At 38.9% G+C, this 20389-nt stretch overlaps 1 protein-coding gene across 3 annotated transcripts in view; it reads right to left on the bottom strand.

The window, feature by feature from the left end:
* CPNE4 (copine 4) overlaps positions 1-20389 on the bottom strand; it is a 243764-nt gene that overhangs the window by 21906 nt on the left and 201469 nt on the right. For all 3 annotated transcript variants that reach the window (XM_032991217.2, XM_032991218.2, XM_032991216.2), the window contains exons 11-12: positions 18635-18768; positions 2492-2546 (exon numbers count right to left, since the gene is read on the bottom strand). In XM_032991217.2, coding sequence (XP_032847108.1) covers positions 2492-2546; positions 18635-18768 — 189 coding nt within the window. The remainder of the gene's footprint in view (positions 1-2491; positions 2547-18634; positions 18769-20389) is intronic.

A 20389-nucleotide genomic window follows, 5' to 3' on the forward strand; every position in this document is an offset into this window, starting at 1 on the left:
TTCAGTTCCAGCTGGCTTGCCCATGATAGACACCAAGTTAATTATTTGTCCCCATCTGTTGCACAGAAGGTCTAGTCCCCCTGCAACGTGGTTCGTCTCTTCTTCAAAGTTTTATTACGTTGGTAAGCTGATGTCATGTCATTTCGTCTTTGTCATTTTTGTTGTCACAATTTTGTTGTTTGTTTTTTTGTAATTTTTTTGGTCCCAATTTTCCATAGTGGAGACTAAAGATGTTGTTCTGGCCCTCACTTGCATCTCCATTTACTCTGGGACTTGTTTTGTTTAATCACAAATATGTAATCCACAAGTAGCCTGATCTTCTTAAGTTTACCCTTACTTTTCCTGAACTTCTCAAAATCTGAAGGTCCTGATACATCGATTTTCTTGCTTTGAGAGGTTAGCAACATCCAGACTCTTTGGGGCAGCTCATGCTATTGGGCAAGACCCTTCATCCATGCATAGGCTACTAAGTTCAATGCAAGTCTCTGACTTTCTCAGGAGTACTTGTCAGGAAATTATCCAAACACCAGTTCCTTCAAAGCAGAAAATTAATTGGTGTTGGTGACTGTAGGAATATCTGGTTACAAAGTCCCCCTGAAATCCCCTTCTGGCAAGACATGTTTTTCAGCTGACACCTGAGATATGCTCTCACAATCAGGTGAAGAGGCTGTTGCTGGGGACTAGCAAAACCGGTACATCGCCAATATGCTGAAGTAACCTCAGGTATCAATGCCACCAGCTGATTATTTTGGTTGAGAATGACTCAGTCTTGTGCTGTGAATTTTACTCTAGTGCCATCAGCAGCAAGCCAGTGAAAAGACTTCAGCTGGCACAGTAACATCTTCCTTCAAGCAGTCCTTAGATAAGGATGGCTCTCCACATGTGCAAGTTTTGCCCCATGCAATGATGGTCACCTCGCAGATGATGGAACAGCTAGCCCCTGGCACACCATCAGGCTGGTACCTTTGTTTAGGACAACCACAACAGTACATGGCACTGTCAGTGATGGCCAGTACTGGGCTTGAAAGAGCGATCTGGTTGTGATGTACGGTCCAACCCACCCAGTCAACATTGCTATACAGCCATGGGTAGGGAGGCACGTGTTGGTGGCAAAAGGATGGACATTTCAGAAGTAGCTACTGTGTTTCACTAATGTGTCTGGTGGTAGAGGCTGCTCATGTTAATTCTCCAAAACACTCTCCCTTATATAGCAGAGATGGTCGTCAGCTGCCGCAGTTGGAACAGACATACAACAGACACAGATTTTCTGTGAGCATTTACCACGTTAAAATCTGTATCAAAGTTCTGGAAGCTGTCTCATTTTGGAAAGCATTAACACTGGTGTTACTTTTCAGGAACAGAACACTGCAAAACACCTTGACAGGAACAGTCCTCTTTTTTATAATAGTGCATTTAGCTTAGAAGGCAATGCTGTTAAGACATACTTGATTTACCTTAGACACTCGTTTGCAAGACACATATCAAACTTGCTGTACATCACTACTGTTATTCTTACGCAGGTATTAAACTTGCAGGCCATGAGGAACATCTGCTCATTCATGCTTTACAACGCAGAGTGACACACGATCCCTCTCTGCACAGAAATTCTCACCTGGCCAGTGTTCACCTCCCTACCCCAGCCACAGCTGAGAGACCCAACCCAGAGCAGGGGGTGCGGGGATGCTGGAAGAAGTCTGCGTGATCAGAAGTCTAATGCTGTTCTTTTCCAGAGAGTATGTGAGTTTCAGAGCGCCCAGCTAGTTTTAGGTTACTTATTTGTGCAGAACCACTCTTCTGCCCACACTACCTCTGCACGTGCAACACAGGATTTGAACTTCTGCCTATTTCTTCCTAGGCCTTTCTCTGTTGGCTGCTCCTTCTTTTCCTCCACTGTCTTCACTTCAGCCCTATCAGACTGTATATTTATACTTACAATTGCACCATCACGGTGGATCATTCCCATTTTGTTTTATTTATAAATACCACTTCTCTCCAGCATGGATACGTGCTCTTATATTTCTCTCCCTGATGTTGATGATGTCCACTGGAACACAGAAATTTGCCACAGAGCAAAACTATTCTAAAGGATTTACTATTAGGAAGATGTTATATCTCTTCATCATAAAGCATGGGCACTAGGCCACTCACTAAACCATATCTTCCAAAAATGGGTTCTGTCAAACTAGGGCTCTCAAAACTTCAAAATATGCTTCGCAAGTGTTGCTCAAAAAAATCAGTTCCCCTCTTACTAGACTAGCATCCATTAACAAAGCTTTGCCAATACCATTAAATATTTTGGGTGTAACACAACTATTTTAAGTCTAGCCTTGATTTCTGGTTTCAGTGAGGTATCACTGGGTGAGAAAGACAGATGAAAGAAAACAAGAAGTAGGAGCTACTCCCCCTAGCCCCTGCCCTGCACTGAACCACTTCTCCCCTCTTTTGTGCCTCATAATCCAAGAGAACTAGAAAATGTAATTTATGCACCTACTTTGTATTCTGGAGGTATCCTTGCTCCAAATCCAAAGGCTGGGAACATTTTGTCACTGGAAAAGAATAAAATAAAATAAAATAAAGTGTTCCCACAGAGAAATTAATTTTGTTACAATAAACATATAGTCTTCTGGAAGCATTCGTCAAAAGTGCAAAGCAGCACAACAGTACAGAATTGGCTTTTAGGTCAAGAGTGTTACATGACAGACTAGAAGGGTATCAGATTAGCAAAGGAGCAGTGTGTGCTGACCAGACAGGAGAGTGATGTGGGAGATTCTTCAGGTGAACTCCTAGTATTTTTGGGAAGTTAAAATCATTTGGAGAATACCAAGGGATCAGGATATCTTGCACTTCTCCCACAAATGCAATTACAGGTCTGTATTACCCACTCTCTGCACTACCTGACTGCAGCATGAGGGTGAGTTGTCTTAACAGCTGGTAACAACATTTATTCCATATAAATATGGATGTGCTCCCCCATCTCAGAAAATGGGTGTAGCAAAAAGATGACTGTAATTACAAGTGCTTGCAAATTTGGGTTCTTACAGTTGACCAGGTGCAAAAGAGACTTCCTAAAATATCCAAAAAGGGCAATTTCACACCCCCAAACCTTCAGGTTCTGTAATGCTTTTCACCTACATCTTTAGTAGTTCTACTAAAACATGAGATTATTTAAATTAGGCACAGGTTGACCGATAACCTAGCACTGTGGCATGGTCAGTTTGCTTTTAAACACTACAGCGAGGTTGTTCTACCCCAGTTAGGTCCGTAGAGACAAAAATTCCTGATTCGGAGAACCTGGAAACTTTAAGGCTGTTAATACCCTTTCAGGATTGCAATAATGTCTCACACAGCCCACGTGCTGTCAAGCTGCCTCTTCCCAGATGGCAAAGTGGAAAACAACAAGCTGTAAGGAATGTCTCGTCCCTGAGTCAGCAAAGCACTTGATCACACACTTGAGGTTACCAATTCACCCAAATGTATCCTTAACTCTAAACACATCTTGAAGCCCCGGCGAAGTCACCGAACTGTACTCCAGTGCTCTGATGAATCAATCCCCTCATGTGTTTATCCTATTCTGCTTACAGGGTTTCAGAGTGCTTGGAAAAGTAGAGTTCCTACTGCCATTACTGGTACTTTCAAAAAATCCCTAGAGAGGCCAGCAGCTTCAATTTTCCTTGTGTAGTTCAAGACATGGCCACTCCAAGTGTCAACTGAGTAATTAGCTTCCCAGACATCCTCAAGAAAGATAGTATCACCCATTAAAGCTGCTGGGCTATTCGGTCTGGCATAGGCTTTGAAAAGCACCATGATATCTCTGATACAAGCTAAAGAAAAATGGAAGGGATTACAAGAAAGCAGAAATGAGCGCCCCCTTCCCCCCCTTGAAGTTAGAGTAACCATGAGAGTTCACTAGCTCATTGGGGAGCAGTGATGACTGTCATCTGATAGTTTAGCTCTCACAATTGTTGTTCTGCTACGAAATGTAGTTGCCGCATAAATCTTGTGAGCACAATTCTGTGTACCATATGTTACACTGTGTGACAATGCATCTTGGAAAGGAAGACTAACATCATTTGCATGGTAATGAAACATTTTTTCTAAGAGATGTCAGAAATGAAGTAGCTGCTGACATTTGATGCTAACCACCTGCTGATAGCCTTCTCTTTGATTAAACACTCCTGGAAGCGGGGAAGCCCTTATAAATAGATGCAAAGAATTCAGGTGCACACTTAGAGGGCAAGAAATAAGAAGCCATTAGAAAAGAATCTGAGGGGAGAAAAAAATCTTGTTTTACATCAGTGATTAAGCATGGATGGATTACAAAATCAAACCCCGTGGAGCTGCAAGTTAATTGATTTTGGGCAAGAGCAAACAAAGATTAGAAAAGAATTTTACTTAGCTAGAACATCAAAGTTTAAGTTCAATAAAGCAATCCAAAAAGCCGATGCTGGCAGCAGTCACCCAACCTGGGAGGTACCTAAACCCATACAGTGCCTGCATCTGTACCGCAGTGTTTCTCAGGTGTGAACAAGTACAGGCACTTTTGTACCTACAGCTCCATCTTCTGCTCTGCAGCAACTCAGACACAGCACTAAGCGACTCCTCCAGCAGCCTGGATTCCCTTTCTGGTGGTGAGACTCCCACATTCCCAGGCACACAGTGGCACAGTCCCAACTGTTAGTCTACACACAGAATAATTTACCATCGTGGTCAGGACACCTGCCTTTATGTCTGGATCTCCCACCACACTTTTTGAGCAAGTGCTAGTTACTGCTGCCATAGCCTTGTGAAAGAGCAAAGGTTGATCATGTACACCCTCCAGATGGGATTCCATGTGGCTGCTTTTTAGAGGGAGGTGCATGAACTCTAGAGAGGAGGGGTATCCCAGGGTCTACTGTGCTTAGTAGTTTCTCTTGCCTCACTCAGAATAGGTCCACACTCTCATCAGGAAACTATTAATTTTCCAGAATTTAGGTACATACCTCTGGTATTCTCATTCAAGCTGCTGGGACCAAGGAGTTAACTTTCATGTGCTCCAGGAGCTTGATCTTTAAGGTAAGAAGGGAACCTTTTGCTTATCACTCATGACATCCCTTGCATAAAAAAGGTCAATATATTATTCCCTGACCACACCTCAAAATTTGTGACTGACAGCTTTCAGAATAAAATAAAAGTTTAATGTAAGCAATACTTTTCCTCCTATCTTTAGCTAACATCAAGGCCTCTCTCTTTAGTGAGTATGCAGTTTAAGGGCTTAGTGATATTTTCAGAGTAACCCTCTCTAGTCTTCCCATCCACCCTTCACTTCGCCATATGAGAGAAAACCCAGCAGCTGAGCCCGCTGCCCTCATTCTGCTTATCCTGCACTACTGAGACACAGCAGGGAAAAAGTGACCCAGAAGGGCAGCCAAGGACTATCTCACTTCCAGGACAATCCCTTATAGTTTAGAGGCATGACAGAGCTGCTCTTCCAGACCCAAGGCTATGATGGCAGCTTGCAGTAGAAAGCAGAGCAGCTTCTCAACTCCCAAAAGCTGTGTCAACAGTTAGGCCATCTAGGGACTGAAACTAGTCAGAAAATGAAAAGAAATTTTCCTCCTGCCTCAAGGGTGAATTGCATGCATCAGAGACTCCAGCCCCATTTCCTAACCTGTCATTTCAGTAGGAAAGGGATCTGCTCTAATGATGTTATTTGTAATTTAAACTCACTCAAAAGAATAAAAGTGAGAAGCAGTTTTCTTTTCCGTTGTGTTGCTTGCTCAGGCATTTGGGCTTGATTTATACCAGGAAATCTGGGACCCTGCCTGAAGCCCTGGAACCTGACTATAGACATAGTCTGTTAGCACTTTTCAGGGCATAGTGCCGGCTCCTGCCAACCAGCAGCCCCTAGAAACTTCTCAGGGACAGTGCTGGGGACAGCTGTGCTTGAGACTGCTCCCAAATGGCAGTTTGGGCATCACCAGTTTGTGCTGGGAGGAAGAAAGCTGAGATACAATGACATGGGCAGTGTCAAGCCCTTGGCCTCAGGCCACATCAGGATGTTTGACATGTTTTGTTTAAACCTAGCCCGAGTCCTTGGCACATGCAGGGAAACTGCCTGCACTGTCCTGCTGGAGACAGATTGCTGAAGGGACAGGAGAGAAACACAGAAGTGGAAAACCAAGTTGGTTTTATAAAACCTAAAATTTACAAAATCAAGAAAGAAAAAGAAGATTGTTTTTTGGCAGAATCTTTACAAAATTACTGCCACATCTACTTCGCATTTTATATTGTTCTTTGCTTTACATAGGTTCCCCTGAAAATTAAAACTTGGCATAATTTTCAGAAAGCTGAAGTACTTGACATGAAGATCAAAAAAGCAGAAGCATCGGTTTTTGACTTTTATATGTGGTTATATAAGGGCCATGAGTAGTCACGCAAGCATAGATGTATATGGCTTCTGGTACTTTTTCCAGTCAAACAGGCATACATTACTGAAAGATACCAGACTGAGCAGATCTAGGTTGTACCCTAAAGGTAAATTCAGGGTTCGGGTTCAGGTTCAGTGTTCATACTGGTAAATGTAAATTAATGTACACAGAAAAGAACTGCCAGGACTCCAAGACCGCAGTCTTCTGAACAGAAATACAACCAGTTAGAGAAAAGTCCCTCAGTAACCTCAACCACAACATAATGCACAGCAGAAAATGAATTCTGAAAATATCCCATATATTATTCTTTTGGAATATTGCTCAGTTTTACTCACCCATCCTTCGAGCTATCTAGTGGAAACAGAGGAAGCACAATGACAAATCAATACATTAACAGGGGCAGAGAGGAGAGAGATTTCAGTGAGCTGTACTGCACAGACAGGAACAGAGAAGAAATAGTAAGGTTTTGTAAATTAGTAAAAGTGATACAGATAATAATACCTTTTGCTGTTTCACTAGGAAGCCTAGTGTTACTGGAAGGTAAGAAATATGTTTATAATAAAGATAAGGTGACAAAAAGAAAGAACATTTAAAAATCTCGTCTCATTAACTGCTAGTGCCCTCTGACATGTAGTATTGAAACCCAGAGTTCATCTTTATTCTGAGAAGGATTTGCTATTCCTGGTAACAAGGAGGAGAATTCAGATAAAACTCTTTCACTGAGTGAAATTAATTAGTCAGACATTAGAGAACCTTTTGCAACTCCCTCTGAAGCTGTGCTGGCATAGACAATGCTGGAGACGGAGCTAGATATTCACTGGTGTGGCAGTACTTGTATTCAGAAAGGAAAACAAGAGCTGCCAGGACTATGTTCTCTGAAAATGAGTTCCTTTTTAAAAACTAAATTTGGAATCTAAGTTCTTAATTGTATAGAGTAAATGTAGTGGGGAAAAAAGGCCTAAGTCATTCTATATGCCTTTTGTTAATTCTGAAAGATGAACTCTAGCTAGCCAGTTACGCAGGTTGCTTGGGACTCATTGTACTGGTGCTTATGAAAGCCTTTTGGTATGTAGCTATAGATGTGCTTACCTTTAAGTTCCTGAAGTCAATGCAGCAATTTGTATGGATGCTACTGAATTGACCTTGGAGAGCCTCAGCATGCAAGCCTCCTCACTTTACGCTAGAGCACCATAGTAGCACTAGCAGTACTAATGATGCAATGAATGAGCGGAAAAGAAAGAAACACGGGGTGGGGAGAAACACGAGGAACCCGTTTTCAGTTTCAGATGACCAAGAATCTTAAATTTACAGCTCTTTGAAATTCTTGCAAGGAATATACCTGGCTAGAATCCCTGGATATTAAGCTGTCACTTGTAATTTTGAGTTTGGGCCAGATCAGAATTACCGGGGAGATATTTTTAAAGTGCTATGCTGGATGCAGCAAAATCAATTACTATGCCTTTCATTTTCAATTCCAATCTTAAAAGAATAAACTGTGGATCTGCTTTGCTCTACATACTTCTACCTGTGATGAAATTATATATTTTTCCTCTGTTAGAAAGAAATTTCAAATTGCCAAAATAAAAGAGGAGTGTCTGTTACACATATAATTGAAAAAGTATGAAAGTGAGAAGGGGGAGAAGGAAGTGGAGGGGGCATAGGAAGAGGAAGAGGGAGAGAAGAGAGAGGAAAGGAAAACAAAAAGGAGAAAACAGCAAATGCCACAAACAAAACAGAGTCATCTCTAAACTCAATTAAAATTGTAATCTTTCATGTTCAGGGAGCGAATTGGAAGAATATGAGCTGAATTAAGTGGTTTTTTTCTAAAGCATATGAATGAATCATGTTCCTGAGTCTATTATTTAGTACTTATCTGAAAAGGGCTTGATGCCAGTAAATTCTGAATCATAACAGCTTACAGGGATTAGCAGCAGTTCCAAAGAAAATACAGAAATCATTTGAAATATTTAAGCATTTTCAGTTCCTGCTTTGCAAGCAGAGCTAGGTAAACAAAGGACATGATCTGTGTGATTGAATAGGGCTAAATAAAACTGCTGAAGTGGAAGGGACCAGAGCCCAACCGCTTCACGCCTTGCAGTCTTGCATAGTCACCTGTGCTCCTCCAGGACAGGCCAGGGGTAGAGCCCGCCGGTGGTCCAGCTCTCAGCCTGCCCCAGTCAGAGCCAGAAAGACTGCAAGGGTTCAGGAGCAGCAGTCTTTTCTCCCCCTAATCTGTATTGTTCTCTGGGGGATCACTACACTGCCACCACATATTCACTGTGTGTGGTTGTGCGTGGTTCGGTACAACCACGCCTTTGGATTTGACCAGGTTACTGCATGTTTAATCAAACTGGCGCTGTACCTAACAAGGGTTGGCATCTGGTCCATAATGCACAGTGATTTTTAACAGAGCAGCAAGAATGAACTGATTATCATACACCTTGGTCACAAAAGAAAGCTGAGAGCATGCAAATCAATGGTAAATCACTGAAACAGCTACACTGTTTGGTCTGTCACAAACAGAGATGCTACACAATCATGTGCAAAATTCTGACATTAAAATTCACTCGCTATCTTTAATTTACAGCTCTTAGTCATCTTAGGGGAGCTGGAATCTGCTGAATACTGAGAAATAGATACTGTCATGTAATTGGGTTTCAAGAATATGAGGGAATGCCTGTCTCACCTGCAAGGAAAACAGTTAACAAAGCAGGGGAATACAAATTCCCTCAAGCTAACCACCAAAAAGCATCAACTCATGAAATAACTAACAATGCCACATCCAGGTACAATGGATTTAAACTTTCCCTTGTTAACATTAAAAGAATTGCAAAAAAAAGCTCTGCAGAGTAAAAATATCAAGTGAAGTCAGAAATTCCTAGACTGGAGAAAAGTAAATACAGAAAAAAAAGTCATCGGAGTCTGAGGGAGGAGTAGGTTAAACAAAATGAAATGGCAGCAAGATATATCACTTGCTTGAAGGATAGCCTAATAAAATGGCATACTCAGGAAGGTGAGACAAAATGTCAAGCTTCCCTGCAAGATGACAAATAAATTCAATGACCTGATTTATACCTATTTGATTGACCCAATTCAGTAAAATGAATCTTGAAAAAGAAGTGGGACTTCATACCTGGAAATAAACTAGGGAAGGGGATGCTGCAACAGCCTACAGTGAGTTATATTTAACTTCTCAAACCAGGCAGCTTCCAGACAGTCCTATGTAATTTAAGGGGTTGCACATATGTCCTTGTACCTTCTAAAACCTTTACTCTATAGTGAATTGGCATATCTGTGGGATCTTATATGGAAAACTGTACCATCACTGAAAAGGTCATTCTCACACAGACTATAATCTCAGATGTTCAAAACTTGACATGACTTGAAGTCAACACTGCAGGCAGCAGGCTGAATTCCATCCTGTAAGGTGCAGATCGTGAAGAACCTCAAACCAAACAGTAGTGAGGTCCTGCCCTCTTGAAACACAAGTGTGGCTTTCAAGTTTCAGGGTGTACTGCAGTAAGCAACCACAAGAACAAAAGCTTCGCTACATACACACATAATTTTGTCCTTTTTTACAGATTACAGTGGTCACAGACCTTCCTCTGCAATGATTTTCTACCAGAAAATATCTACCTGTAATGGGTATGGTGGAAAGAGAGGAATACAGGACTGTGTTGGCATAGGTATGCAGGGAAATGCTGGGAGAGGAGTTTCTCATTAAATGCTCTCAAGATACAAATGAACTTTCCAGGATGAGCATGATAAAACTATTATAGAGATTATATTGTGATTCAATGTGACCAAATGAGCTGTTGATGTAATTTTACCAAAGTCAAAATGACATTAAGTGAAAATGAAGAACACTATCAAAACAAGTTAGAGCAAAATTTTAAGTGAAATATACTCATGACTAAACATTCAGCTAGGCATCACTGAACATGCAGGAAGAAATGGGCTACTACCCTTTGTTCATCTGCTGATTTGGAATATCTGATCAAGGTTAATTTCACAATAATTTGGAGGGGATAGTAAGACAGTAAATGGAATCTAATTCACAAGAATTGCCTAACTTTAACTGAGAGCAATCTGAACCAAAAACATCCTGTTAAGGTCAACTCAGGCAAAAGGTGTTCACTTTCTGTAAAGGAGAAGATTTAGAACATGGTGTTCATTTACCCCACATATGGTTTTCTAAATGGGAATCATTTTCTTCTCAGCTATATGCTAATATAATGGAGTGGATGACTAGAATAGTTATATCCTTAACAAAGCAAGGAGGAAATTCACACTTCTGAAATTGTGGAAATGGTTGCGTTGACTAAAGAGGTACCAGATCAGTATCAGATGGCATCACTGAAAATGGCAAGATAAGCTGTTATCTCCTTTATTTATGCTTATTTACTTATTAATACTTATTTGTTTACACAGATGTCTAGTCTTTACAGCAGTAGGTGGTACGCAATTTCGTATAAAGTTTGTAGGGTTTTATACTTCAAGTCACTCTCTTCAGAAATAAATGCTGACAGAGAAATCCCAATGGTACCAGTCTGCACAGTCCTGGAGGTGTCAACTACTGCACAGAACAAAGCTCTTCCTCAGAGGAGATTTCAAGCTGAATTGAGAAATAGTAAAGACTGCTCAGAAAAGCCATGCAGAAGGTTCAGATTTTGATGCATCTACCAGCTGACAGAATGCAGCAGAGGTCTCTGAAGAACATGTGGAAGAAGCAGTGGTTTTGCGAAGAAACCTGGAAGGGATTGCTCGTGACATAGGAACCGAGTTCCTGGAAGAAGAGGCAACGTAAAGAACACAGAGATGAAAACTTGGTAAGGGAAAAGGCAGAGCTGTAAGAGTTGGCAGTGTCTGCCCAGATAAAGGGCCTGCAGATATATATATCTACATATACATTTATATATACAGACATACACACACACACATATATGCATGTATGTATGTACACATGCAAAAGAAACTTACGAAGTCACCTTCCCAACACACCAGTTGTACTAAACTAATTCTCCTGTGTTGATTCTTGGGATAAAAAGTCGTGATTGGTGAAATCCCTGTGTGGCAACATTCTGCAAATATAGGTTCTGCAAAGGCAAATACTAAATATGTGTATGTATATATTATGTAATTGTGCCAGCCTAGGTCCTCAACAGTTAAATCCAAGGATTTTCAATCCAGTTTGGTGATTAAAAGTATTAACAATTCCTTTTTCCCAGTGCAGTTCTAGTCCTCAGTTATCTAAACACTTCAGAATATGCTTACTCACACCTGAGTTTACTGACAAACATATGTTCCAAGTTTTTATGTATAGGTTACTGTTTTTCTAGTTTTCTTCTGTTGTATGTTTATGCAAATTTGGTCCTATTAAAGCACTAAATAAAAAGATTCATGTCTTTTCCCCCATGGTTTTTAAACTTGTTTAGATATGTTAATCAGTTTTTTTGCTTAACAGCCTCCAGAAAGGTTGTTTCTGTAATTAAAGTGATAAAGAGAGATGCTTAATAATTAAGCATATTTTTATTTATTGATCTGCATGGGTAGATTAAATTTTAACATCTATAGCTCTACATAGCGATTTCATGAAATATTTAATGTCACATATAACTCCAGTTATTCTAGGCATCATTCTTTCACCCTAGTTTTCATGAACCACTATTATACTAATATCTCAACCAAAGCAAGTTTCTGCTTTTCTCCTTGGGTCTGGCAAAATTACCTCAAGGTACTTAATTCAGATCCCTCCAGCCAACTCTCTGAGTCTTCACCCACAAACCCAGACATAGCTTCAGGATTAATGACCTGCTCAGTATTTCTTGGGGATGAGGCTCTGATTAATAAAGCAGACTGCGCAGGGTAAACTCTGGGATCTCTACTCCACTTAAGCCCAGCCCAAAACACAGCATTTAAGTACGTACTGATCTTTGGATTTGGGACCAATCACAGTGATGTATATATGACTTCCATACCATGTCCTGCATTACACATACCTTGTCCTCTTTCTCCTCCCTAACTGCCCTCTGCTGGGTACCTCAGGAAATGTGTTTCTGGGACAGATGGACCTTTCATCCAACTTTGTTTTTTCCCTTCTTAGATCTACACTGAAAGGGATGTGCTGGACTGGGAATCCTGTTCTTTTTATTTTCTCCTTTCATTTTTTCTCTTCTTAATTTTCAAGTGCACTGTATTGCATGAAAGAAGGAAGGTTTTATATATGGTTTTCCATCAGAGTGAGCACACTCGCTCAGGCCTAAAATACCAAAGAAGAAATCACAAAGAGGAACTTTTTCTTCTAGTCAGCTACTGCTGCAATTCACTGATTGCAGAAGCCAATGTTGAAACTCATACTGACCGCAGGACTTCCATATCTTTTGCGGAATGTAGCCTATTTTTAAAATTTTCACTCTTTAGTATTTTAGAGAGCTCTACTCTTAAGTAATTTCTGTACTCTGCAGGAATAATGTACTCTTTGCTCATTAGTGGCTTTTGGCGAGGTTGCTAGACAAGTGTGTTTTACACAAGCAGCTTATTTGTTAACATATGATCTCAGTGTGAATGTCAGTTTTAAGGAGCTATTTGAGTATTTAGAGTTAAGGTGGCTATTTGCCTAAATGAAAAAGGATGTTAGTGTCAAGAAATAAATTCTATCTCCATGTGTTTCAAGAGCTCTTGGAAAAAAAAAAATCTGCAGTATCTGTAAGAGTGAATAAACAGACATAGAGACTTAAAATAATTAAGAAATAATTTTTGAAATAGATTTTTGAATACAAATAAAATGAAGACCAATTTTATGACATCATTTTACAAAACTATGTGGTCAAACACATGGAATCATGAGTTGAGTGGGTAGACCAGAATGGGGATGACCCATCAAGAATGTGAAGTTCCACAAATATCCAATTACAACAAATGCTTAAAAATATTTGTTATAACACATCTAACCTTTGTCTTTTCCAAGGTATGACTATTGATTTGACCACACAAAAACTGATTCTCACACATTTGTGAGGACTTTTTATTAATCCAGTGAAGAACTCTGACTGTAGGCACAAATATAAAGCTATGTGTAAAAATGAATCATAAAGATCATCCAGGTATATAGAAGGCACTGAACACTTGGTTGTGGGGCAAACAGTTAACAATAAAGTTCAAATTCAGTAAAACTCTTAAATCTATCTTAATGCAATCTATATTTTGCAAAATACTTTGGTGTTTGTTTGAGTCAGACTGAATTCAATGGGATTAGATAATAAACTTTAGTGTCTTGCTGAATCAGAACAGAGGTTTTAATACAAAGATAAATATTTAATGTCATATAATGAGACTCTTAATGAGCAGAAGAGAAAGGAAAGCTACTAACTGCAGAAGTAAGATTTCAAACTCAGGAACAGATTTGCAAGTCCTGCCATGAGCTTCACTCACAATATCATAATTAAAACCTGTAATAATGTAAGATCATTTAGGAATTATTTCAGCCTTTAGCATTGTATGCATGTAACAGCATTTATCCTTACAAACAAGCTACTTATAGTCCCATTTCAGCCCTTTTTCCCTTTGTCAGAGTCAGCAATCACTGAAGAATGAAAGATGAGCTACATTCATGACTAGTTGGTTGTATTCCAGCACTGGTAAAACAAATCATTAAGATCAAAGGACCAGCCATTTTAATAAACTGTGTGCACCGTTGTTATTGTGACTTATGGCTTTGCTCTGCAGGGAGGGAAGCTATAAAACAGCATAAAAGAAATAATTTTTTCTAATGCATGGTTAAGTGTTAACCATACATATTACACATATAAAATTATATATAACACATAAATATTATATGCATACCTATATATTTATTGACACATGAGTAAAACTCTAGTTGTATATACATATGTATATAATGTGCGTGTATGTCCAGGTATAGCTCTAGGTGCTTACACGAGAGATTCACAGCACACCTGCACCTACCTTGGGAAAAGTACCTCTTCTATCTAGAGATACTAGTTTTCACTGATGTTTGTAGATTATAATAATGGAAAGAGACTTGTCAATGTGCACGTGTATGTGCTGAGGGCACACCTCAGTACTATTTGAGTGCTGGTTCTCGGCTGCACCAGGCAGCCGTGTTGCGCCGTGCGCGGTCTCCCTGCTGTTATCTGACAGTAAGTACATCCTCCCACAGAGCACAGGAGCTCCTCCCTGCCCACACGACTCTGTTTCCATCTGATGGAAGCCAGGGTGTGTGAAGGGGAAGGGAGAAGAGGTAGGTCAGGTCCTGTCTTGCAGTCAGGATGTGGCCAGACCTTATGCTGGGACAGAGGGGAAGGGAAACATTCCCTGAATCCCCAGTTTAGCCACAGGCTTCTCTGGCTTACAAAGCAGTGTCATTCCATGCTGAGCAGGGGCCAGTTTTGTGATACAAATGAAGAGTATTTGGGGTACCGTTGCCACAGAGAACAGGACACATTCAAAATTATTACTATATAACTTCCAGAGTTTCATGGCTTTTATATGATTCTGATTCACAGGTCTGATATTTCAACTGATGAATGAGTTTGTCTTTCCTCATATCTGGGTATTCAACCAGCAAAGACACCTGCCATCCATCCTTGAAAATAACATTCTCTTGAAGGGATGTCCACCAGGCTCCAAAACAAAAGAGTGGCCGAAATCATTGCTCAGAATTGGTGATTAGAAGTCCTGAGCCAGCCACAGTGCACAGAGAGCTAAGCATAACTTCTCCTGCCTTAAGTACACTAGCTAACTCATTGTTCAAAACATGTAGAGGGAATATATGCACATTGGGTAGTGATCAACTGATTTTTCAGGATCCTGGCTTGGCTGATATTGATGGTCATCAGAAACCACTTGGCTTGACTTCTGATCCAGAAAACTCAATATTGAAATTACTGAGGTAAAGAATAAATAAGGAATGACACAAAAGCAGGTCCTTTAAATATTAAACACTTCAGTGCTCAATGATTTTTCCTCATTTTCATCATCTGTTCCTCTATGCTACAAGAAGGTGGTGTAGACTTGCTCATTTGAAGGTAAAATTATACCACTGATATCATTCTTAATATAAAAGAAAGCTTGTGAAAACATTTAAATGGAAATATGTATTTCTCACGTATTGCTTCATGAGGTCATCTTTAAACATTTATGAGTCATTTATCTAAAATTCTTCTCCATGGAGCTGTCTGCTTATTTTACCAAATATTTTCAATAATAAGTTTTTAATGTGTTTTCCCCTTTCCAGTATTTCTAACTACATTTTAGAGCCTAAATCCTTAAAACTAATGAACATTTCTCCCTCCTTGATGATCCATTGCTGCCGTTGCTTAGCCACTGATTAAATCACGTACAAACTTTATCTTCTCTTTTATGACAAATGTTGTTATAACCTGAAACAATTCCACCATATAGATAAAGTATTAAGTCTTTTGAGCAGGTGAACAGCTCTTCTATTTCCCATACCATTATCAGATTGGCCTATTCCTACAGGACTGCAGCATTTCTACAATCCGGATAATAATCAAAGTCTGTTTCTCCTTCTCTGAATATTGCTGATGAAAGAATGAATCTTATTATTTCACACTTAACTACGCAGAATGGCGCTATTCATTTAACTATTTCAGGAATGTCTGAACCATTCAGATAAATGGGCTTTTGGATGAGCAGGGATTATTCCACTGTATCAAGGGATGTGAGGCTGAACTTAATTTGGAACATTAATTACTTAGGGATACATTATGTTAGGCTGATATGTACAGAAACCTGGATTATGAGAAGATTTGTCTTGATCAACAGAACTAACTAGAGTATATAAAATAAAATTTTGGATTTTGAGTGTAGTCTCTATCTTGCCACTCCAATTCCTCCTAAATTAAAACCAAATTTGAATGTTTCTAGTTATAGAAATATTTTAAGTAATAGACATTGGCTTTTTTTTTTATATATATAAAAAAGCTGTCTGTTGGTATCTAAGTATAGCAAAAGTACTTAGCATTCAACAGCTGTGCTATTGGAATGCAAAAAAGCATTGCAATCAACAAATTTTACTTTATTCTAACTATTCTTTCTTTTGATGTAAATACATTAATCTTGAGATCGAAAGAAAACCACTCCATTTTCCTTGGTTTGGATTGAAATTAGCCAGTTCTGCCTATTTAAGATAATTGATGAGTAAAAACTATAAAACTTCAGCTAAGAGCACTGCCATCTTTGTGGTCTCATATTTTAATCTTACTAAAGACATGCCCCTATGCAAACGATGACACTCTGGCTCTAAACAGCCCTTACGTTCAATAGGTCCCTCTGTATTCACTTCTGTCTAATCTTAAACTGGAAACAGAAATCCTACTCCAGTATTTGAAGCACAAGTGGTATCACTGGAGCAGTTACGCACCTGTGCCACATTTCAGATTTTTACTGGATTTGAAACTCTATACAGAAGATTTGCTTTATAGGTCAATATAGGCTCATATGTCTCACTCCAGGCTGCAACTAAACAGAAAAAGAGCTCCTATACAGAACCTGTAGATTATGTTGTATGAAGGTTTGGCTCCTCCTAATTTTTTATTTAGAGAAATTATAAGTTTTGCATTTCCAGTTTGATGGATTTAAAATGTGCAAGTACAAGAAAAGGTCTTCACTTGACATTTTAATCAGAAAGCACTGACCATGTCAAATCAACATGTTCATGGGAATATACAGTGTCATAACCTGAAAGCACATGCAGGTCAAATACATGACAGAAAGGTGACATTTCTCTGGGAAAAGAAATTTTGGCTTTTGTTCAGCCCTACTCTATAGCTCATACAACCTTAGTTGTGCTGATTAGCATCAATAGGCATTTTCTGCAGCACAATAGAACTGAATGATGCTGATGATTTAATTTAAAAAATGACTGGCTATTATTTTTTGTAGTGATTGGAATATGCTATATTGAGAGAAGAATCCTGATTTGGGATTAGTATCTCCATACAGGAGGGATTGTACCACTTAACTATTTCATTTTCTTAAAAAATACACCTGAAGTGATAAAATCAAAAAATCTGTGCAAAAACTAACCCTTTTTATTCATTTCCCTATTTTGAAGTATATTAATCATCTGAATAATTGCTAGTAATTATTAAATTAGTGGATAATCATAGAGGAATTGTCAGCTCACAATAAAATATTAATTTTCTCAAACTCATTGACTAAGTTTGACCACCAAATTCTTACAGAAATGTATCAGGGCAGTATTTTCCTCAGTCATCTTTGAGAAGGCATTTCATTACCATGCAAATGCAAGTGCCTCTGAGCAGGCTAATTGGTATATGCAACATGTAGCATGCAAACCACAGTATTAAGTCACTCCACAATTTATGCAGAAAGTTTAATTCAAATTTGACTGGAAATACCATTGTTTTTTTGAGATCTGGTATTTACATATGGCAAAGTAGTGGGTGGATGTCTATTACATGTGCAAAGATTAGAAAGAATAATTGTGTAAGATACTATGCCTCACCAACAAAGAAAGAACATTTAAAGGAAATGCACTTAGTAATTAGATTAATAATGGGCAATTAATTTGATAGAAGCAGGCAGCCTATTTGAAAGCAACAGAAGTACATAATGTAATCAAAGCATATTTGGCCTAATTACTTGCATTTGTTTATTTATTTAAAGGCATGTTGTGTGCACGCATTATCACTGTCTTTTAATATTTATCTTAGAAGAGACTGCAATATTCAACAGGCCAGGGGAACACTGAAGAAGACCACATGCTTACTCCTATGAATTGACACAGCCACTAATCAGTTTAAGCAACTACAAATTTGGTTCCAAACACATCTTGGGAACACTTTTCTGTAGCATGGGACAGAACCAGACTCCCAAGTGTATCAGAAAGGATGCTATCAGCATCTGCAAAACAGGCTTCAAGTTTAACACACCTGAAAAATCCACTCAAACATGCAATTTTGTCACGTGAATACAAACCTGAAACTTAACACACTTATCAGCTGAATGGCCAAGAACTGGGCCTTTCATTACCATGAAGCTAATCTAAGCCAACTATCACTCTCAAAAGCACGTTAAGGTAGACTAATACTTCTGACATACAGTCATTTCTCTTAAGTGACTAAAAGTGGAGGTACTACAGCTGGCAGCAGGCAGTCATTGATATCACACTGTGAAAACACTTTCTAAAGACAACTCTGTTATTAAATGTGGTTATTTACCTGTCATAGTCTTGGCAAATCTCCCCAACCGCCACCAATGCCTTCAAGTACTCATTGGGTTGATAAGGGTGGATGTAGTGCAGTGAGCAGCTATTCCTGGGATCACCATTTGATGCAGTGAAATCTATAGCTACCTGGAAAAGAAGAAAAGTCAATGTGTTGTAGAGTTCTTCTGAGCATAAGTATACCCACACCAGTCATATATCTTTACCAGAAACAGTCTTCTGTAGAGACTGCAGCCTTAAAGCGAAGGTTATTTTACAGCGCACTTCATCAAATTACAATTAGAATAGTATTGATAAATATGTCTAGAAGTAAATGGCAGCTTTTAAAATAAGAGATAATAAAACTAAAATGGCATGATTAGGAAAAAATGAACTGCATTATTATTCTATGTGGAAAATTATGTCCTAATACAAATGAATCATATTAACTATCTCTAGGCTATCATACTTAATTAAATTTTTCCAGCTCAGGTGATGTTCAGAACATAAAATCTTTGCAGCAAAAATGTCCTAAGAGAGTTAGAAGTCTTACTAAAATGATAAATTTAAACTCCATTTAGACACATTTCTTAGCTATTTTAAACCTTACGGTGTTTGTAGCAATAGTAGTAGATACTGCCTGTCTTGTATTTTTTTATTTTCAAAATATTTAAGCATTAAATAATTAACTGTCCTAGTTTCACAGATGATAGCAAGCTTAAAGGTGAGCTGCAGGGTAAAAATAAAGCTTGAATCCTGCACAGATTTTTGTGTTGAAAAGGCTTAAAGAAGATAGTGGGAAACATTAAACACAAAAGCAAATATTAATGAATCCTCTTAAAATTAAGTTCTCCCTTTTAAAATGCTCTTTATACTTCTCCCTGAAGATATACTCTGGCATGCATCTTCCTGTCATATGACTGTCATAGACCAGAGAAAGCCCTCTTCTGAACTTATGATGCTTCTTTCTAGGAATTGCTAATTGGGTTTCTTCCAAAGGGTCTCACAGGAGGAACAAAGCCATTTACAAGCATTGTTACGATTTTGTCCAATGACCTCTTCCTCCAAAATCCCATTATACCTGGATATTCAATGGACAAATGCACAGAGTTCAGTTTTCTGTTTTACAGTGCAGTTGACAGGTAAGGGCCTTGCTGAAAGCTGCAAAAAGAACTTTGAAGTCCCAGCTTGCCTCTGCAAATGTGCAGCTTCCCCAGCTGGAGCCTACGCTTGGCACAGGGAAGGTTATTTTATGCAGCTATAAAATGAAAATGAAACATGACATTCTCATTCTCTCTGAAAAAAAATGACACAGTCCTCCTGAAACTTGTTTTTTGTTGCTAGAAACTAAAACAGAAAAATCATACTGGGTCAACCCAACATGGCTTTTCTCTACCGTTTCTGATTTTCCACCTCTTACTCTTATCTGAAGAAAAACACTTTTCACTGGGCTTTAGTTAGCTTGGAAATCCGTTCATCGCCTTGATCAACTATGAACCCCTGGTACCTCAACCACATTTCAGTCAGGAGATATGAGCTTGATTTGGCTTGCAAATAAAGTAATCTTTTACCTCTGCTTCCCTACTCATTGTTCATGCACCAAAGTAGTGAGTCTGGTTTTGATATAGATCTTTTTCCAAAAATGATAGCTTGATTTAACTTTTATAAATCAATGGGAAACCTCTCATGTTCTCACTTGCATGAATGTATGTAACTAAGGAAGAAAGAAACACTAGTGGTTTGTGAAATCTAAGGTAAATCCATAGACACT

Source organism: Tyto alba, unplaced genomic scaffold, assembly GCF_018691265.1.
Source record: "Tyto alba isolate M040663 unplaced genomic scaffold, T.alba_DEE_v4.0 Super-Scaffold_46, whole genome shotgun sequence".
NCBI classification, from domain to species: Eukaryota; Metazoa; Chordata; class Aves; order Strigiformes; family Tytonidae; genus Tyto; species Tyto alba.